Source organism: Sardina pilchardus, chromosome 15 (genome assembly GCF_963854185.1).
Source record: "Sardina pilchardus chromosome 15, fSarPil1.1, whole genome shotgun sequence".
Taxonomy (NCBI): Eukaryota; Metazoa; Chordata; class Actinopteri; order Clupeiformes; family Clupeidae; genus Sardina; species Sardina pilchardus.
The window spans coordinates 33668662-33691825 of NC_085008.1; the positions used below are offsets into that span (position 1 = coordinate 33668662).

The window sequence follows — 23164 nt, forward strand, 5'->3', positions numbered from 1 at the left end:
CATTCATTGCAGATTTTCACCCTCCACACACACACACACACACACACACACACACACATGCATGCATACACACGTTTCAATACATCCTCCCACCATCCATTGCAACAGTTGCAGACATCCTCAATGCCGCCTGTGTGATAAATAATAAAAGCATGTGATAATTAATAGTAAAAATATAAATGAGGGTAAAGTGCTGAGTAACAATGCAAATAGCATTATTAAAAAAGTTTAGCCTCATTTAAAATTGATATTGCCTTGGGAAAGAAGCTATTCCTAAACCTGCTAGTCCTTGTTTTTAGACATCTATAACGTCTCCCTGAGGGCAAGAGTTCAAACAGTGAGTGACTGTTGCACTCCTGAAGAGTGGGGTAATATAGGTGTTTTAGTGTTTAAAATAATTCACAAGACACCGTGCTGCTGTTCATCAGCTTGGCTGCTGTATTAATGTTAACAAATACAGGAAAACAAAACAAATTACATAGTATTACCCATGCTTTCCTTCGCGCTAGCATGAGTACGTTGCTAGTCACATTCTTTGTCATAGTTCTAACTAAATCTCCTAACGAGCGTATATGAAAATAACAAAATATTTCTTCTATGGTCGTAACTGCATAACACAATGAAAATCCCAGCAAACATGCCTACCTGAAGAGTGGGGTAATATAGGTGTTTTAGTGTTTAAAATAATTCACAAGACACCGTGCTGCTGTTCATCAGCTTGGCTGCTGTATTAATGTCAACAAGCAGCTACTTCCCCCCTTACTTAGCAGCATATCTCCCAAACAGGTAGCGCCCTCTAGTGGTTACAAAAACAATTATAGTAAAAGTAATTCACATAATAAACGATGCAAACAGTGTTGTTTGTTACATGTTACAAATCGTAATTTCATACACATGCGTTATAATTTCCATTTTAAACAGGTAATATAGTACACACTAAACTCATGAACAGGTCATATAGCACACACTAAACTAATAATCACCACATGACCAGGGTGAGAACAGTCCTGTGTGATTTTTGTGGCTTTTGAGCGCAGTCTTGAGTTGGCAGTTTCCTCTAGTGAGGGTAGAGAGCAACCAATGATCTTCTGTGCTGTGTTGATCACTCTCAGTACGCTTTTTGTCTGCTGCAGAGCATCCAGCATACCATACAGACACACAGTACACCAGGATGCTCTCTATGGAGGAGCGGTAGAAGAGCACCATCAGCTTCTCAGACAAGTTGTTTTTTTTAAGAAGTCTGAGCAAATGCAGGCGCTGTTGTGCCTTCTTTACCACTGCTGTGGTGTTGTCTGTCCATGTGAGTCGGTCCGAGATTAGGGTTCCCAGGAATTTGAAGTTGTGTACCCTCTCTACAGGGTCCCCATTGATGAGGAGAGGGAGGGGGTCGGCGCTGCACTTTCTGAAGTCTATGACTAGTTCTTTGGTTTTCCCAGTATTGAGAGACAAGTTGTTTTCAGTGCACCATGTGACTAGTCTTTGGACCTCAGATCTGTAGGCCGCCTCATCTCCTCCTGTAAATTAATAACTTCTAAACCATTTGTAAACTCTATAGTAGGCTATGTTTTCATTAAAAAGGGGCGGCTTATTATAAGCATGATGCCTGGCATACCGCTGACCTAGGCTACTGTTAAATTGCACAAAACAAAGATGGAAGGATTGCTTTTTTCATGAACAAGGCCTAAAATAGCTAAATCATCATATAACCCAATAGACTAATTATTTGTTCTATGTTTGGGTTTGATGGAGTCTGTTTAAAAAAACTTTCACTATCCATTGTTCATGTTCATACTTAAAGGGACACTTCACCGATTAGCATTAAGCTTTGTATCTTTAGAAAACCAGTCATGTTTTTGAATAGTCATGCATTATTCCCTCAGTTTGCCTTGAGATGGGAGAAATACGGATTTCAATGTTGGACTTCCTGCTTTCAATGATGTAAAAATCATCATTTTACATCATTGAAAGCAGGAAGTCCTATTCATGGGTTTCATTGAAATCCATGTTTCTCCCATCTCAAGGCAAACTGAGGGAATGATGCATGACCATTCAAAAAGAAGCTTAATGCTAATCGGTGAAGTGTCCCTTTAAGAAATGAGAGGGGTTTGTATTGTGTTAAAAACATTCTCAATGTATAAATTTGATTTTGTGCAACTTGTAGTGATACAAACAAGGTGTTACAGATTCAGTAAGGGTATACCGACACCGAACGTCAGGCACCGGCACCGGTACCGATATCGGTTCAAATGCGATAGGTACCCAACCCTAACCAAGACACACACACACATTAAATACAGCAACAGGTTTTGTGAATTCCATGATCTGAAGCAAAGATATTGATGTAATCCTTATGCATGATTTACAGTGCACCATTTCAACACACTGGTTATCATCTCAAATATTGACTACAAATATGGATACAGAGACAGAGCTCTGGCCTAGGGTGTGGCTTAGGGGCTCCATAGCGCCACCTAGCGCATTGTCTGTTGTGGTTGACACATACATTCACAAAAATGAAACAAATTTGGTAGGCTTGTATATTACTGCTACCGCTAGTCAGAGACAGAGCTCTGGCCTAAGGTGTGGCTGCGGGACTCTATAATGCCACCTAGCAGCACGTTGTCTGTTGTGGTTGACACATGCATTCATGAACCAAATTTGGTGGACTTGTCTGTTATTGCTACTGCTAGTCAGAGACAGAGCTTTGGCCTAGGGCAGGGGTCGGCAATAGGCGGCCCGCGGGCCAGATGCGGCCCGCAAGCAAAAACATCTGGCCCGTGAGATCTTTTGAACCAGAGAACCAGTCTCAAACATGCTCTTTATTTTGAAACGTAACTTTCCAGAACAGAAGAATTTCAATCAATCTAAATGCTTAGCTATTTGTTTCATCTGAATACGACTGAAGAAGCATGCAGCGAGGTGCAGCGTGAACGCACAACATGCAAAAACAAATGAAGTCAGTGGACAGCGCTGGTTCTCAGATTCCAAGCTAGTCCCTAAAACACATGTTGTCATTCAAACAACGGACATAGGCTTAATAGGTGATCATTAAAACACGACTTCTTTTAAACAGGCCTGACATCAAACAGGCACTTTACGCACATAGGACGGTGAAAAGTGAAACACGAGTTTCAAACATAGCGTGCGTGTTATTTAGGAACGCAACCTTTAAATTAGCATGCTTAGTTTCGTGGTGCCGTCTTGTACTCTTTGCATGCAGAGACACCCTCGTTAGTTTACATATCAGGCATGTGGGCTTTGCATTAATAAAATTAGGGAGGATGAAGGCATAGCTCTCTGTCCATTCATCATTAAAGATCCTGTTTTCGCTGTTAACTTTTCTCTTCAGATTTTATGATAGTGCCATTTTTTGACAGCTAACAGCAACGCGTGGAAATGTTTTTCTTGTGTTTTTTTTTAATTATTTTTTAAACACACAGGCATATAGCGCCCCCAATGACCAGTCAACAAATGTAACCTACATCAGCCTGCTTGAACGTCTCTGCTCTGACAGCTCTGAGCGCCTATCATTTTTACCTCCTCCGATATTGATTAATTAAATTAGCCATTGTTTTGGTTGTGAACTTGTGGCCCGCTATGTAATGGCTTGGAAAATATCTGGCCCGAGGCCAAACTTAATTGCCGACCCCTGGCCTAGGGTGTGGCTTAAGGACTGTATAGCGCCACCTAGCACATTGTCTGTTGTGGTTGACACATACATTGATGAAAATGAACCAAATTTGGTGGGCTTCTGTGTTATTGCTACCGCTAGTAAATGACAGAGCTCTGGCCTCGGGTGTTGTTTAGGGACTCTATAGCGCCACCTAGCGAGTTGTCTGTAGTGGTTGACACATACATTCACGAAAATTATCCAAATTTGGTGGGCATGTGGGTTGCTCATGCACATGCCCACCAAAACGCACATGTTGCTTTGTTAGTAGCCTATGTTGTCTTTTTAGCTATAGGCCTAATACAACACATATGGTTATTTGCCCCATAAAGGGATAGGAAATTTGACCAAGCAGTGGTGGAGACATGTGACGCTGCTGTTTCCGAAAGCCGAAAAGGAGTAAGCTCACTGTTGCAGACGCACACTCAACATAAGATTGCTAATGATGTGTGAAACTGCTCTGGGGGGGGGGGGGGGGGGGGGGTTAAATTCGTCTTCTAAAAGGTCAGTTCACAGAGGGGGATGGTACAGTTAGCTTCCAACACTTGATGGCTCGCTTTGTGGTAGGCTAGATGTGGTATGGAATGCCTCAGTCGGCACGGCAGATGCTTGGAAAACGACTCAAAAGTCAAAGACTAGACTAGACTAATCGTTATAATATTTTCTATGTTTCAAATCACTTGATCGCAGATGTTACAGAACCCTAACCAATTTGAGTTGACAGTGGGATTAAATTAAGACGTATTTAAATTAAGTAGCCTAGGCTATTTAATTTTTCTTTCAGTCCATGATTCCATAATACCATTCGATCGTGCTGCAAATTATCAGACTTGAGAAGACCCTAAATATGGAAGGTTAGACCCTAAATATATTTAATTGCTTTACATCGAGTGGCCAGGAACACGACATCAGTTTAATAGTTCCAGGACATTACTTATTAGGGTTATTTCCACGTTTCACTAGTCAGAAACAAAAGCATATGTGATGCATACGGGAAAAGAACCTACGATGTTGTGATGATAAGCCACCTGCCTTAACCACTATACTATTGAACGGTGTGCTTGACTCGAGGGTTTGTAAATATCATAACAGTAACGCAAACCAACACGCAAATGAACGCAAGGTAACACACGTAGCAAGAATGAGCCCAACGGTATTTTAATTTCTATTAGCCTACAGTATAGCGCAATCATTGAGTCACGAGAAAACAACAACTTAGTGATTTTTGGTTGGGCGCTTGTGATTTTTGGTCAGGCGATCTTGCACTGACGACATCACCAACTGGAACTCCCAAGGTACGACACAGGTGCGACTGCCCAGGGGCAGTAGTTCAAACGACCAAACTTTGCGTCCTTGTTTGCGATTGAGAGTTTGAACTACCTTTTCTAGAAACACCAAATTCAAGAACGACGGAGCGAACTCCCAAGATTGCGACGCAAGTTAGCAAACGACGCTTTCTAGAAACGCACCCCAGAGCGCAATTTCGAATAGCCCAACTACGATTAAAATATTTATGCTTTGGCTACTGTATTTCAGGGCCTACACCACCTTGAAAAATGTCTCTGCCCCCCGAGAAAGTAGGTCTAAAGCCTACATATTCACCAATCTATATGGATTACTCCATAAAGTAAAGCAAACTAACCAGCGGTGGTAATTTTCGTGGAGTTAGAATGAACTAGGGACACAGACCGGTTTCAGCATCACTCTGGCTCTGGTTTCGTTTTTTTTTGCGCAAGCTGAGTCCTGAGGACATGATAGAAGCCAGCGAACTAGCCTTCATTCTCCTCGGAATGAGCCATTTAAGTACCAAGCTGATAAAGTAACCTAAATATAGCCTAGGCGTGCGTTTAAAACTGGTTCTGGCGGCAACGGCGCAGCAGAGTCAGAAACGCAACAAGTCCTCAACATCGTTAAGATCATATAAAATGTATGTCCCCAGCACTTATCAAACCAAGCTGTAAAATAGCGTCTTTGTCCCCTGAAAACTAAACTGACGCCCTTGGATAGATAGATAGCTATCCAAAGAGAAATTACAGAATTACATTCATGAGGAAATAGCCTAGGCTACGTCAGATTACGGAACTATTATAGAGACGCAGTCTAACTCAATAAAACTTGTTTGCATAGTGCTAATCATCCTCACTGTTGTCAAACTCTCGAATGAAACATAAAGTGTTATTTCAATCTGCTGCTTGTGTTAATGGCAATTCTGAACTATGACAAATAGTTTGTTAGTTCATGCTCGTCTTTTTCGAAGTGCATAGCCTTGCGAACATTTTCAGAGTGCCAGACTGAATTGACAAACACCCGAAAAAACACAACAATAAAAGAGTTGCAGTGTTGCAGTCTGTAGGTGACTAGGCTCCTAGGGATTTCTGTTGGCATTTCCGAAATATAGGCTACTATATGGGCTGGGCCACTAGAGGTTGCTTCCTGGCCGCTTATTGAATGAGTAGAACTGGGCTACAGTATCAATCACACCGCAGCAATGCTACAGCGGACTGTACTGCCACCTAGTGGCGGTAAGTTGTAATGCAGCTGTAATACATTTCACGTTGAACGTGAATCAGGCAAAGCGTGAGTGAAATGGCCATTCTCAAGTAACGCTTACTGTAGGTCCACAGGACCTGTTGTGTTTTGTTCTGTTAGTTTGGCCATTTTTGGTTGAGCTATGTTCATTTAATTTCAAGTGGCTATATGATTGGGCTTCTTGTGCGTGCCTCTGTTGGCGCTTGTTGCCCCGTGTGAGCTTCTGCGCTCACCTTTTGACATTTCTGAATGCCTACAGTTGCTTAGTTAAATCAGGCTTTCCACACAAACAAACGTATTGTCATAGCCTAAGTATGAGAAACCATCATGAGAATGACATTTTAACTGTGTTGGGTTCGGACAGAAAAATCCGCACACACAGATAGGCTATCCGAATCCGACCCTCTGACTGATCGCATATGGCTGATTTTAAAAATCGCTCATCCACTCGTCATTGCTCATCCAATCGAGCATCCAAGCTATCTTATTGTATAAGGCATCTCACCGGAATTCTTGAAATTGTCCATTACCCATGCAAACATTTATTTAGTAGCCTATTCACGAACTCTCTGTGTTTATTTTCAATTTCTCTCGTTTCTCTGTGTTTCTCTCAATACTAGGGCGACAAAGGGAAGGAAATATGATTTGACGTTTAAGTTGACAGTTGTCAAATTTGCTGAACAAAATATAGGAGAACACAACACATGTGTGGCTTTCAACTTGTATTGATTGAAAATAGGCCTAATGTTACGATTTTCAAACCTGTCAATATTCAATAGGCCTACTGCAATGCAGTGATATATGAGATGCATCCCCTATAATCATTATAGGTCAAAAAAGACAAGTAGAACGGCAAACAACCGGATTCGTGAGGTCATATCCTTTTGAAATAAATTAAGCCACCGTTAATGCCACGGGGCAAACGTGTTTCTTAGCGTCTTGAAACTTTCTCCTGTGAACTGAAAGTCCGATCAAACTTCATTCAAAGGCAGTCCATAATTCAAATGGAATTGTTTTCTAACGAAAAAGTCCCAACTTTTATAATAGGCCCAAATAATACAATATTTAAATAGGCAAGATGTTTGTAGTGCTTCGGAAAATGGGACATTTTATATTTAATTGTTTCCCGCCTGATCAAAACCGTTCAGTTCGTAATTCATTCTCCCTCCTTCGCTTTCGGTTTGGAATGAAACAGCATAAGAGAGCATAAACCATAGTTTCTCCTGTAGGCCTATCTTATTTTACAAATCTGACAACAGCCAGCTTACATTTCAAATAAACATAGCCTATAGGCTAGGCAAGAGGTTTGTTGTGCGTCGGAAAATGGGACATTTAATTTTTTAATTGTTTCCCGCATTTAGAATCAAGAACAACATTCGTGAACCATTTTGTTTTGTTGCCAGCATAAAAAACAAGCATAGGCCTACCATCGGCCTATCCACACATTTGAAATAAAATGTATGAATTGACCCAAAAACAAGAACACAAGTTGTGCTTAGGACATAGGCTTATGCTTTTAGTGGAAACTGGCCTCGTTACCTCATGAAACCATTGGTGACAGCAAAACAAACCTAAACGAAACAGCCAGATGCCTCTTCATAAAATAGGCTAACAGAAGACACCTTCATAAACAATAACAAGTTTTGTTGTGAGACTAGGCTATTAAAAGCAGAAAAGATGTTCAGTTTGCTTTGGGATTTTTTTGGGATTGTTTGGCTAGTGGTAAATGCCGACATTCCTAACCCTGCTCACAAGTGCCACCTGGTGGTTGTTTGGGTCATTGCAGCTTCACTTGGGAAAAATAAATAAAATACACGTGATTCACGTGAGATTCTCATGAGAATCTCACGTGAAAGCGGCCAATGTCAACCAACACCCACTGTATGAACGCATCAGAATACAGTGAGAGTACCCAGAATTCTACAGAGTGCAGCCATGAGAGGGGTCAAAAGAGATGGTAGCAGATAGAAAAGGACGTGCATGGTAGGCATGTTCTGTTTGTTAAATATTTTAGGAAATGTGTTTGGAGACAAGGTGTTCTCAAAAGAGTTGCGTCTTCAAAAGTTGTTGACCATGACCTGACCATGTTTGTTTCCCACTGGTTTCCCTGCAGCTCATATAACTCCTTCGACTTCCCCCACACTTGCCCGTTCTTCTGGGAGCACCTGGAGCACCTGCCCCAGCCTGAGCCATACAGCCGCATCCAACAATACACAGCGAGGGCTCCACTGGTTACCCATCCCTCTGGGCTACAGACCACAGCCTCCCTGGCCACCTACCAGGGCCTCTTGTACCATTTGCTGAAACTACACTCAGAATACATACAGGTCTCTGTTGTTGGATAGTTGAACAAATTAGTGCAAGAAATTAAATTGCAAATCACACATTCTTGAAAGCAGTAATGAAAGCAAAGATGGCCAACTCATGATTTGTCATGATTTTTCTTTGTAGGACATTGGTGATCCAGCACAAAATCCAATATCACGCTTGTTAATGGACAAAATGGTCCTTGAGGTAAGGTGACCATGTAACTTCATATGAAAATGAAACTTACATTTTAGCCCATGAGCCATAGGCCTATTTTAGTTATTTTCCAAAATAGCCTATATCCACAATTTTGATGCATTTTCATGAATCACTTTTTAAATACTTTACAAGTAATTTCAGTGGAATTGTAATTGGGTTATTGTTATTTATCTATTCTTCTGTATAGCCTAGTTGTCTTTTTAACTACAGGCCTAATACCTACAATGTTTTACACAGTCAGCAACCTTTTTGCATTTACATGCAATGGTAATGCCTTCCATAGAATTACATTTTCTAGTTACATTGCATGTCAATGCAATGTACTGTTATCCCTGTTCTTATTATCGGGATTATTCTTCTTCCGACCAAAATCAACGATTTATAACACTAAAACCACTGAACCGTTTGACGTCATTCAAGCACTCATACAAAGATCTTGTAACGGAGATTTGACAATTGTATTTTTGACATTTGTGAACTTCATACTTTTTGAGATATTTGCGATAAAAGAGTTTAAAATTCCCATAGAGTTTACATTGAGACACTTTGGCGGCAAAGATTAATTGTTACGTCAGTGCTCAGCTGTCAGTAATCAAGGATCTTTGATCTAAAGCCATGCCACTGCTGCTAAACCTGAATGTTATGTCTACTCATTAAGCTGTAACAGCTATGAAAACATTCTACCATAGCTGCTGTAAACCAGGACGTTATCGTCTTGTCTCCTGTTAGGCTACTCCTTACTTGATTTGTTTATATCGTTACAGTAACCGGTTTGCTCTCGCTAACGTTATCAACAGCTAAAGACAATCTAACCTAACGTCAACGTAAATTTAACAATGTATTTAGCTAACGACAACCAAACTTGCTCCAGGCTAGGTTTAACGTCGGGTAGGCTGCAAGACCAACAGGGCTTACACAAGGGCTTTTAGCCATCTCGACAGAGCAGCCTACACGACACCGATCTTCACCCAGCGTTTTAAGTGAAGTCTAACCTGATAGACATTTAGGTTCAAGCCTTTCTCTCACAGTCGTTTCTAGCACAAACTGCATTGCTATCATTTTCACGTTTGTTTGTTTGTTAGCAAGCTAGTCGTTTCAGCTATAGGGACTTGCCAGCCAGGCAATCATTTAAAGCTTTCGGTATCATTCACAAATTAAAAACCTTTATTAACAGCTTATTGTACATTCCTATTAGGACAATCACACACCTGGAGACACTTCAAAGAACATACTAGCTCATCCTGTAATATAGCCCACATAAAATATCCCACTGTAAGCTAACGTTACATTTGCTAGATATCCTACCTGTTGCTGCATCATCGTTGATTGGCGTTGTTTGAGATTGTATTCCGTATTCCAATGGTGTCTAAGTCTATAGTCTATAGAGAATGGGAATGTGACGTCGCGGACATTTCGCGGTTGTGCCGCGGTGGCGTCTGGGATACATAAGTGAGGCCACTTGTCCACTGCTGCCAATGCTGTATCATTGTAAACATTGTAAAACATTGCTAACTCGCTGTTTCTAACACTGTTTTTCACACATCATGGGACGAACCTGTTGTGTTGTTGGATGTAACGTCCGTGCCTACGATCGTCAGGTAAAAAAAAATCAACAACGGAGTGTCTTTGTATTACTTTCAGGGTCTCACGTCCACTCTCCAGACGGTCTGTCATAGGGATCCATGTTACCGATCAAAGACATCATTTCTATATAACGTTTCCTCGCGTCCGGCAGGAGCTTGTCTCTGTACGGTCCATTACTACTTCTACTACTAGTTTTTAGCATAGTAGCCTAAATGTTTACATCTAGTGTTACTGTTTTGGCTAGCCGATCTTGTTCGAAATACCATAGGTTTCTTGTTTATAATTCGCGCCGCGGCCTCACCTAATGGAGGAAAACGCCCCTTTTGTCCCAGAATGCATTGCGCCGCTGACTTCCGTTCCCATTCTCTATAGAGCTCCACAGTCCCGCCCCTCCTCCGAGAGAGGTGCTTGCCCGGAAGTAAATTTCTCATTCATTTCTCCCATTGACTTCTGGAAAAATCTGGATATAAAGAGTTTTAGACCATGCCTTAGGCTAACCAGCTACGATGTGACTCATAAGCATATAACTTATAATTTCGAGTGAAAAAATGAACAGAAAATGTAAAAAAAAGTGAAAGGTACCAGACTGTGTACATATCTTAAATTCCGAGTTAGAGAACTCAAATCCCGAGATGCTTTGCAAACGTACACACATTTCCAACATTTGCAGCCTAACGATAGTTTAACATGGTTCCATATTAATCTGAGAAAAGAAGATTATTACTTCCTACCGTTTCCATTGAGTAAATTCAACCTTCAAGATGAGAAAACTGTTCTTTTTCGGAAGACCACACATCGGTCCTGACAGCCCTGCAGCCATTTTAAGTTTTGAAGTTCCAGCAAAACGATAGCTGGACGATAGGCGCGGGAAAAGTTGAGTACAGTTTGTTTGGCATTGCCATAGCAACGGCGATCTCTACCAATCAAAGGCTCTGCTTTCACCAGTTTTACACGTTAGGGTGTCGGGTAGTGTAGTACTCTCTCGTTACATCGTGAATAAAACATTGTTTTCTCAAAACAAGGTTGATGCCCCATTAACTTTTGACATCTATATGAGCAGGTATAATCGCTTAGTCACATCGTAGCTGGTTTTAAGTCTACCATGGACAGTTACGATATGGCTTATTCTCCAGTTGTCAATGGAGAAATTGTATTGGAATTTTTCTTCCGGGCAAGGCTGTGGGCGGGACTGTGGAGCTCTATGGCCTACTTTTAACCTGCAGTAGTGTAGATATGAAGGCTATAAGCTATCCTACCAGTCGTTTATATGTTTATTTGTTAGGATAAGCCCCTTCTCCTAGACGGTTTATCGAAATCATGTCATATCAGCACTAATATGATCTTGAGGGGTTGCCCGAGAGGAATTGCGACCAGATTTTTGATTTTTTTAAGTATATTGAAATGGTGAAGGTTTGAATTATGGCGTTTTATTAAGAAACAGGAAGTTGGTGTTATAGGCAGAAAAAAGGTTAGGAATTGGATGTAATTTTGCTAAAAAATTGCTTCTGCTAGTCAGAGACAGAGCTCTGGCCTAAGGTGTGGCTTTGGGACTCTATAGCGCCACCTAGCAGCATGTTATCTGTTGTGGTTGACACAAACATTCACGAAAATGAACCAAATTTGGTGGACTTGTGTGTTATTGCTAGTACTAGTCAGAGACAGAGCTTTGGCCTAGGGTGTGGCTTAGGAACTCTATAGCGCAACCTAGCACATAGTCTGTTGTGGTTGACACATACATTGATGAAAATGAACCAAATTTGGTGTGCTTGTGTGTTATTGCTATCGCTAGTCAGAGACAGAGCTCTGGCCTAAGGTGTGGCTTCGGGACTCTATAGCGCCACCTAGCAGCATGTTATCTGTTGTGGTTGACACAAACATTCACGAAAATGAACCAAATTTGGTGGACTTGTGTCTTATTGCTATGGCTATTCAGAGACAGAGCTTTAGCCTAGGGTGTGGCATAGGGACTATATAGCGCCACCTAGTGCGTTGTCTGTTGTGGTTGACACATAAATTCACGAAAATGAACCAAATTTGGTGGACTTGTGTGTTATTGCTATCGGTAGTCAGAGACAGAGCTTTGGCCTAGGGTGTGGCTTAAGGACTCTATAGCGCCACCTAGCGCATTGTCTGTTGTCGTTGACACAAACATTCACGAAAATTAACCAAATTTGGTGGACTCGTGTGTTATTGTTTTTGCTAGTTAGAGACAGAGCTCTGGACTAGGGTGTGGCTTAAGGACTCTATAGCGCTACCTAGCACATTGTCTGTTGTGGTTGACACAAACATTCACAAAAATGAACCAAATTTGGTGGGCATGTGTTTTGTTATAGCTATTCAGAGACAGAGCTCTGGCCGAGGGTGTGGCTTAGGGACTCTATAGCGCCACCTAGTGTGTTACCTGTTGTGGTTGACATACATTCACGAAAATGAATCAAATTTGGTGAGCTTGTTTGTTATTACTGCCGCTAGTCAGAAACAGAGCTCTGGCCTAGGGTGTGGCTTAGGGACTATAGCGCCACCTAGCAGATTGTGTGTTGTTGTTGACGCATACATTCAGGAAAATGAACCAAATTTGGTGGGCATGTGTGTTATTGCTATAGCTATTCAGAGACAGCGCTTTGGCCAAGGGTGTCTTAGAGACTGTATAGCACCACCTAGCGCATTGTCTGTTGTGGTTGACACACTCATTCAAGAAAATGAACCAAACTTGGTGGGCTTGTGCGTTATTGCTATCGATAGTCACAGATAGAGCTCTGGCCTAGGGTGTGGCTTAGGGACTCTATAGCGCCACGTAGCGTCTTGTCTGTTGTCTGCTCGGGAGGTGGTCGGGAGGTGGTCGTGAGGTGGTAATCGCTTCTCGTTACCCCATGTATACTACACGATGCGAGATGCACGACTGAGCCCAAATTTGGCCCGATCCCCAAAATAGTCGCACGACTCAAAAACCGTGGCAAAATGGGCCAAAAATCGCACAGTGTATGCCCAGCTTTAGAGGTTGCTTCCGGGCCGCCTATTGAATGAATAGAACTGGGCTACAGTATCAATCATACCGCCGCAATGCTACAGCGGACTGTACTGCCACCTCGTGGCGGTAAGTTGTAATACAGTTGTAAAAAATTTCACGCAGAATTTTTTTTTATTGAAAGGTAGTAAAAGGTAGTAAATGTAATTTCATTTGGTAGTAAAAAGATTTTTACCACCTCTATATATGAGTTTCCATTGTTTGCGTAATATTTGTACTTAAAAAGGGGGAAAAAAATAAAAATTCTAGCTTATAAATAAAGTAGCCGATGATTACAGGACCTCAACGGAGTAGCCGTCAGCGTTCAATGGTTGCCATAGATAGCGACACCGCCAGGGATGTCATTGAAAGTGAAAGCAGTCATGTTGATGAATGTTTGATGCAAGTTCGATGTGTATGGTGAACTATTTGTAGCTGAAGCCATGACACGGTAAAGGTCAAATTATTTATTTAAAAAGACATCATTTATGACGTTGTTGTTTTGTTGTTGTTGGCTTTGCCACGCGTTCGCATCCAGTTTTAACGTGTCTGGATTTTCCGATAATGACAGCAATCTCGTGATGCTGATATTGACTTTTAATTTCTGTGCGTGTAAACTAGTCTAGGCTACTGTGCTTGAAGTTAGCTGTGACAGACTAGCCTACTGGTTTTCATCGTTTTAGCCACAAAGCCTGTCTACCTTAGGTCTACTAAATTGTTTAGTTAGCGAACACCTTGTCATTTCGCATTTGTCCAGCCGTTCACCTCCGTGCGCCCGCCCCATGTCATTCAAAACATATTCGGGATAGCCATCTCACTATGAGAAAACGTATGACGATAGTGCTAAGATATTAACACTTTGGCATGCTTGGTAAACATCAGTCTTGCACATAATATTGAGCTGATTTCTTAGTGGAAATGGCCTACAGTAGCCTAGCATTGTGCTGATAGATGAAAAAAAGTTGACTATTTAAAGGCACAGTCTGAATTTTAATCCTAGCTCTCCTTTTAGTGTGTGCACTTGGACAACTAGTGATGTAGCTTATAACAGTAGGGCCTGCCATTTATTTTAGGAGGAGAGGGGACATGTTAGGCTACTTTTTTTGGAACTTAAATATCACAACCTTCAAGCAACCTCTTCAATCAGCATCAATATCAATCTAGGTCTATGGTTCACTATATTGTACAATGTACAGGACTGTAAGGGGGCAGGCTATATGTTATCAAGTAGGCCTATACTAAATTATGTAGTCAAAATGATAACTTTATGTTGGTTTAAGTTCAAACAAAACATGGTATGAACTGAGAAAATCCATGGTTCTACATCATTGTTGGCAAAATGATCATGATAGCCTACATATTTCAGGCATATTTAGGGGATCTGCCTAAACATTGGTTGGTAACACTAGGTAGTCAAAATGGGGAAGTGTAAGTTCGCGGTCGCGTCGTGTTGGTAGTAAAAAATATTTTGGTGGTAGTAAAAAAGGTAGTAAAAGGTAGTAAATTCATCTTGATGATTCCTGCAGATACCCTGAATTATGCAAATTAGCCATTATCTCATTAGATATGCGTGATTTTGCATAGATTTCCGGTAGATAGATCTGAACATATGATAAAGCCTGGTGCAAAATTATTCTTTCATGTTGTTTGCAAACAAGATTACAATAAAAGTACAGAAGGATTTCAGGATATCTGCTTTCATGCCTAGGAAATCCAAATATACTGTCCACTCCATAGCCTTAAAAAAAAATATTTTTGCCATGCTTTTTTGATGAAAATGTCCCATAAATCAGGCCAGGAATGATGTATTGACAAATCCCTCTGTAATGTCTTCAGAATACTGTTAAGTGTATAACTGGAAAGTTTGGTGTACATAGGTGCTACAGAGGCTGAGAAGTATCTACCGGAAAATGACACAAACCGCAAAACCGTTTCGAGAAAAGGCAAAGAAGAGCTCCTTACCAATCAAATAATGATTTCGCAGGGTTCCATTAACTCATTGGCTGCCAGCGATTTTCAGTGCAGAGCGCTCCATACTGCCAGACGTTTTACAGCATTTTGACTGTTTTTCCAAGATCCACCGAACGGTGAGCTTTATGACTATGTAAACACCGAAGGTACCAAATGAAAGAGTAGACTCTCTTCTTTCACCAGGAAAAACGGTTTGTTTCTATCGTTTTCCGTTCTTTAGTAATCGTCAGTGCAGGGTGTCCGCGGGGTCTTAAAAAGTCTAAAATTACACATTCCCAATTTTAGGCCTAAAAAAGTCTAAAATATAGAGATATTTTGCACTGTAAGTCTAAAATTGAGTTTGAGTCATTTAAGACCTACGTTTCAATTCAAAATATCGACAAAGGATTAATGTTTTTTTTGTTTTGTTTTACACGCCAAGTGTGTAGATTTCTGTTCTGGCTGGTGAATTATGACAAGTAATCCGCCACTTTGCCGTGTGTAAAACGGCCACTAGTCATCAACGAAATAGCCTAGCCTACTTAGTTATATGGTTATATTACGTTAACGACAAAACTGCTGTATGGTGTGTGTGTGTGCGTGTGTGTGTGTTTGTCGCTAGCCCCTCCTTGGCTCACCGTCTCTCTCCCGCGGCAGCGGCTGCTAGCTCGCAGGCTTGTGCTTTAAAAGAGTGGCTGCTCTGTTCAGTGGCAGTGAATGCTAGACAGCGGTCTGATCTGGCCGCTCGAAAACTGCAGAGTTAGTTGACCTTGTAGCTTCAAGAACTACAAGCGAGCATCACAGTTTTGTCAGCTAATCCTGTCCACCCCTGCCATTTTCCGTTCTGTAGCCTATTAAATTATTGACGCCTTGACTGGCGTGATATATGACGCAAAATTAAAGTAAATAAAACAGACAGCGATCGCGCAACTTCTGTGTCAGTGATAGGCTGAGTGATAGAGCCAGAATTAAACATTGTATCCATATAGGCCAGTCAATCTAGCTCAAAAAAGGGCCAAAACTTAAACTAATTGCAATAGTAAGGATTCATACTTTTTATTGATCCTTAAACCCTCCTGCATCACATATTAAAAATCTACCCATTTATATTTAGTGGAACATACTTTTATTCAAGGTCAAAGGTAGCAATTTCCAATGCATTTTGCCATTGAGATTTACTACAGGTGAAATGGGTACAATTTTAAACTATAGATATCAAATTGAAACTTTCACAGTTGTTTACTCACATTAAGGCAAAGATTTTTCTGAAATGTGATGTTTAGATATGCAAATGAGACCAGTTTTACTTAAATATGCAATAATTTGCATATATTTCTAGAAAACTAAATCTGAACAATAGGTACAGTCAACTTCAAAATAATTGCTGAATTTTGCTTCTATATTGGATACCAAAAGCCTATGCAAAGGGAATATTTGATATCACTTCATATCACCTCAGAAATGAGGAAATCAAGTCAAGTCAAAATCAATGCGTTTCAATGGAAGTACATTATAGAACAAATGATTGTCAATGATATGGTATGATGGAAGTATCTCAGTGCATGCCAACTCACTTGATATGTTGTCTAAAGGTCAATATCTTCCTTATGTGACTTGGCATGGGACTTGAGATACTTCCATCATACCATATCATTGAAAATCATTTGTTCTATAATGTACTTCCATTGAAACGCAATGATTTTGACTTGACTTGATTTCTTCATTTCTGAGGTGATATGAAGTAATATCTAATATTCCCTTTGCATAGGCTTTTGGTATCCAATATAGAAGCAAAATGCAGCAATTATTTTGAAGCTGACTGTACCTATTGTTCAGATTTAGTTTTCTAGAAATATATGCAAATTATTGCATATTTAGGTAAAACTGGTCTCATTTGCATATCTAAACATCACATTTCAGAAAACTTGTAATACAAAAAATCTTTGCCTTAATGTGAGTAAACAATTGTGAAAGTTTCAATTTGATATCTATAGTTTAAAATTTTACCCATTTCACCAGTAGTAAATCCCAATGGCAAAATGCATTGGAAATTGCTACCTTTGACATTGAAAAAAAGTATGTTCCACTAAATATAAACGGGTAGATTTTTTATATGTTAATTAGATATACCTAGGGATCACAAAAAACTTGGAATGATTACTATTGCAATTAGTTATGGGTCAAACGCTAGATTGACTGGCCTAATATACAACATGAAAAAATAATTTTGGACCTGGCTTTGTCTAATGTTGAGTTTTTGAGGTTTGAAATATGTGACGTTCCACGGCAAAACCAGTCGCTTGTCGCAACAGGCGTTTCTGAGAAAAATAGCCATTTATGTCACTTGTGCTAAAATCGTGGATTTTTTTTTGTAAGTGTTTTGAAACAGTGGGAGGTCTACACTGTATGGCCGTGAATACATTTCGCCGAAAAACTGACCTTTTGTAGTCTAAAAACGTGAGTTTGTTGAGGTGAGAAAGTTAGAGGAAGCAGGAAGTTAGAGGCGTCTCGTTTTTGCCGCTCTATTCCAATATTTACGGTAAATGCACTCATTGACAACCACCAAGCCATCCGCGTGCTGTGTCGTTGATACAAGTACCGTAAATCTTGTAATAGCGGCGACCTTACAAAGCGTTCGTGAGTGCTGAGCCGACGGTTAACTTCAGAGGCAGATTTCTCCGTTTTTCTATTGGCATGACAGGATGAACTCAACTCCTTTGAATGTTTATATTTCAGTAATATGACGTTCAATTCATTAGATATAGGTATCGTTTTGAAGGTTGATTATGCCCCTTCCTGAAAACGTAATAACTTTGATTTTGAAAATTTGGACATTGTGACTGATTTCGCCGGGGAAGGTCACATATATGCAAATGAGCGCATAATTAATGAGAACACCTAATTAGCATATTTAAACATTAAATTACAGAAAACTTGCAATACATTTTTTTCACACATTTATGTGAGTAATCAGCTGGTGAAGTTTCATGATGATATCTGTAAGTTATTTTTTTTACCCTATTCACCTGTAGTGTCTCCCCTTAAACAGCCAAACATGGTCAATTCAATTAAAAATGTGGAGTACCGGTAATTACTAGTGGTAAAGAGTCCAATCCAATCCCACACCAATAAAAAGTTTGAGTAGCCTTCTCAAATGAGCCGTGGTCTGGCAACCAGACTTTCATTTTCTCGTATTTGAAAAAATGCCCAGATCCGTTCATTGGGTGCCACGGATGTCTATCAAATGCGTCTGTGCATAGCCAGGGTGTCGGCGGGGTCTTAAAAAGTCTAAAAAAGTCTAAAATTACAAATTTTCAATTTTAGGCCTAAAAAAGTCTAAAATATAGAGATATTTTGCACTGTAAGTCTAAAATTGTGTTTCAGTAATTTAAGACAAAACATCGACAAAGGACTAATGTTTTTTTGTTTTGTTTTGTGTCCTTTTCCACGCTGTTCTGTTTTTTTTATTTTTTCTGTTATGGTGGCAGTTATGGTCCGTGTAGTTCTACATGACATGTTGCTGTTAGTGGAACGTAATAATAAAACTACAAATGTGAAACGGAAATGTACTGTCGTCACAGGATGCAGTAGCAAGTATTTTGATTCTCTGTGTGCGAGCAAATGTCAATTGACCGCAATCTGGCTTCGTTATTTCTTTTTTTAATATTTCGTGAAGGTCTTAAATTCAACCCATGATGGCCTAAAAAAGGTCTAAAAAAAGTCTAAAATTGGCACTTGTTATAACCTGCAGACACCCTGATAGCTCATCATGGTCTTGCTTTCCCCCCTGTTTTGTGATTGGTCCCCTATCTCAGGCAAAAATTAGGGCTGTAGTTTCCAGACTGCCTTAGCAGCGTGAATGAAATTACTGCGCAAGAAATTATGGTGCTATGAAGGACTAAATGACATAGTAACTTCTAAGTATTATTGCACAATTACACAGTGGTCAACGTTTTTGTAGTAGTTAGTTTGATGGTAAAATGTGACCTGTTATCTATAATTATGATGAAATAAATAAGGTAATTTCACCATAGCTTTATGATATCAGGGCTGTAAAATACTGTTCTGTCTTTACGAAAACTCCCCACTGTTCAAAAAGACAAAACAGTATTTTTCAATTACCTCATTTATTCCAAGTTTATTTGCATTGTTGTTGTATGGTAATTGCACAGTAATTGTCTAGAAATTACACATTAATTATTTGTAATATGTGGTTTACAAATATTATTACCATTAAATTGCATACTACCATAACATTACCCATTTATACCGATCTGTAATGTAAAGTGTTACCGAGATGGTTTTCTCCACTTTTTGGTCAAAAACAGGTGTTTTTAGCAAAACTAACCCATGTTCTACTGACAGGGTGTCTGCAGGTTTTAACAAGTGCAATTTTAGACTTTTTTAGACCTTTTTTAGACCATCATGGGTTAAATTTAAGACCATCACTAAGTATTAAAATACGAAGTATGTAATGCATTCTGTGACGACAGCAGGGGTCAAAATGAACTTTTTGGCTTACCAGCCAATGTGGCTGGTAACTGGAAAAAGTTAACGGCAAAGCAGATTTTTTACCAGCCAAAATTAAAAAAACTGATTTTAAAGCTATTGTTAAGTACTAATGATATATAGTACCTTTAACTATTGCTTGTTTTCATGTCATTATACACTATATTTGGAAAAGATTTAACAAAGACCATTTTTTTTACTTTTCAGTCATTATTAGCCTACACTAACCATTTTTATACCTGCAGTATTTTTTAATACCTTAAATTTCATTTACGTGTATCTCATTCATACTTGTTCAATCATAAGGATGAAAGAACTGAACATATGAGGCAAAGTAATAAAATAAACTAAATTCATGTGTCTGTTCTTCATCCACTATGCCCTCCATGAAGTCTGGCCTTTTCATTCGAACACCCTTTCACGTGACTCACAGCAGGATATAGTTTTCCGCCTCACTTATTAGGCCAGTCAATCTAGCGTTTGACCCATAACTAATTGCAATAGTAATCATTCCAAGTTTTTTGTGATCCCTAGGTATATCTAATTAACATATAAAAAATCTACCCGTTTATATTTAGTGGAACATACTTTTTTTCAATGTCAAAGGTAGCAATTTCCAATGCATTTTGCCATTGGGATTTACTACTGGTGAAATGGGTAAAATTTTAAACTATAGATATCAAATTGAAACTTTCACAATTGTTTACTCACATTAAGGCAAAGATTTTTTGTATTACAAGTTTTCTGAAATGTGATGTTTAGATATGCAAATGAGACCAGTTTTACCTAAATATGCAATAATTTGCATATATTTCTAGAAAACTAAATCTGAACAATAGGTACAGTCAGCTTCAAAATAATTGCTGCATTTTGCTTCTATATTGGATACCAAAAGCCTATGCAAAGGGAATATTAGATATTACTTCATATCACCTCAGAAATGAAGAAATCAAGTCAAGTCAAAATCATTGCGTTTCAATGGAAGTACATTATAGAACAAATGATTTTCAATGATATGGTATGATGGAAGTATCTCAAGTCCCATGCCAAGTCACATAAGGAAGATATTGACCTTTAGACAACATATCAAGTGAGTTGGCATGCACTGAGATACTTCCATCATACCATATCATTGACAATCATTTGTTCTATAATGTACTTCCATTGAAACGCATTGATTTTGACTTGACTTGATTTCCTCATTTCTGAGGTGATATGAAGTGATATCAAATATTCCCTTTGCATAGGCTTTTGGTATCCAATATAGAAGCAAAATTCAGCAATTATTTTGAAGTTGACTGTACCTATTGTTCAGATTTAGTTTTCTAGAAATATATGCAAATTATTGCATATTTAAGTAAAACTGGTCTCATTTGCATATCTAAACATCACATTTCAGAAAAATCTTTGCCTTAATGTGAGTAAACAACTGTGAAAGTTTCAATTTGATATCTATAGTTTAAAATTGTACCCATTTCACCTGTAGTAAATCTCAATGGCAAAATGCATTGGAAATTGCTACCTTTGACCTTGAATAAAAGTATGTTCCACTAAATATAAATGGGTAGATTTTTAATATGTGATGCAGGAGGGTTTAAGGATCAATAAAAAGTATGAATCCTTACTATTGCAATTAGTTTAAGTTTTGGCCCTTTTTTGAGCTAGATTGACTGGCCTATATATAGTAAATCTGTATTACCATCTGGATTCAGGAGGCGGTTATGTTTTTCGCTTGGCGGTGTAATGGCATGGAATGGCCACGTGGTGGCAATCTGAATAGTTCAAGAGTATGACAACCAAGGAAGAAGTAATAATAAAAGTTATCTAGGCTATTTGCATCCTGATTGTTGTGTCCTTAAATATATAGTTAGAGCAACAATACATGGTGTCAGACACACAGAAGTACTCACAACACAAGGAGTCTAAAGGCACAGATAACGTCTGGGAGAAGTTTTTTGTTGTGGAGTGTGAAAACTGGTGACCTGTGCAGCAAGAGACAACGCGAGTCGATGAAAAAATAATTGAATGTTTCATAATGGCTTCAATTTTGATAGAAGGCAGAGGTCTGTGCTCTAGAGTGCTTTTCTAGTTTATCAAATGCATTTGATGTATCTCTCATAGGACTATTTCATCTACATGTCCAGCAATGGAATATCCTCATCTGGATACAGTGTTGAGATGGACAGTTTTTCAAGGATGTACATGAATCCAGAGATCTACCTTCCACATAAAGTGTACCTCGATCTCCATGCATCCTACTCTTTTTCAGTCTATATCAGCGCCGGAAACCCAGCAGTATCACGAGGTGGGTAGCATACTAGGGTTTCACTGAACTTTCATTATTCAAAGAAATTTCGCTAGCAACCCAAACTCTCAAATATCTTCTGATGATATCTTTTGTGTTTCCAATATGGCAAAATAATGACAAAAACTGTATGCCATTTGAAACATGCCTGGATGCCGATCTATAACCCTCGTTGTCATTGCCTGGAAGGGTGTGACACCTAGGTATTCCACATGCTCCTGAAAATGTGTCTGGTCTTGAACAAGATGCCTCTCAAATCTGTCTGTAAGATGCCTCTGATATGTGTGGTCAGTGACTACATGCAAACGTGGATAAATGTGCCATGTGTTTTTTAGATGAGATCAAGAACATCTGGATTTCGGCAGAGGTTTCAGACAATGATTTTCTTCACGCAATCGTCACCAGGCAAGAGTACTTCAATCGAGCAGCCATTGTTCATAAGGTAGCTCACACACTTACAACCCATCTTTCTTTTTTATGTTGTTATATGGTATCTGAAGGATGATAGTTAACAAATGTGTAACAAATGCTCTCTAATATTTTAAAAAGAGAGGGCTACAAGATGCATTAAAAGGATTGGGGAGACTAATTTAATCTGTACAACGTACAATGGCAAGCAGTTAAGTGGACATGAGTTAAAAGGCATATAAAGTAATATGCAACATTCAAGCAATAAATCAAGAAAGTTTTGTAGATCAAAATAAAGACACCAGTATACATGCAGTTGTGTTAAACCCCTGTTGTTTATACAGTATTTGTGGGTTTACAAGCTAGGCCCACTCCAGTCATTCATTCATTCATTCATTAAAAAAAAAAAAAAGTACAGGCATCACATTCAACCTAGATTTCCCTAAAGCAGCACACAAAACAATTGCAAAGAACTAATAAATGTCCAAGCAATGCAGAGCAGATGAAAAAGTGTCGTTTTAGGAAGTGGTAGCTCTTTCATGAACGCAAAACGATCCTGTTTCACCAGCCTGTCCTTTGTTGGCAAATGTCCGTTCAGATTAGATACAGCGATTTTGCCTCTGAATACGATTCTTTCTTAAAACTACGGCAAAAGTGGAGATTTAGGAGAACTCCCGTT

General features: G+C 39.3%; 1 protein-coding gene across 1 annotated transcript in view; it reads left to right on the top strand.

Moving 5' to 3' along the window:
* Positions 1-23164, top strand: part of LOC134102296 (cation channel sperm-associated auxiliary subunit gamma-like) — a 445552-nt gene that overhangs the window by 204949 nt on the left and 217439 nt on the right. Inside the window, exons 13-16 of the mRNA XM_062556364.1 lie at positions 8313-8526; positions 8651-8713; positions 21894-22077; positions 22413-22519. Of these exons, the coding sequence (XP_062412348.1) occupies positions 8313-8526; positions 8651-8713; positions 21894-22077; positions 22413-22519 (568 nt within the window). The remainder of the gene's footprint in view (positions 1-8312; positions 8527-8650; positions 8714-21893; positions 22078-22412; positions 22520-23164) is intronic.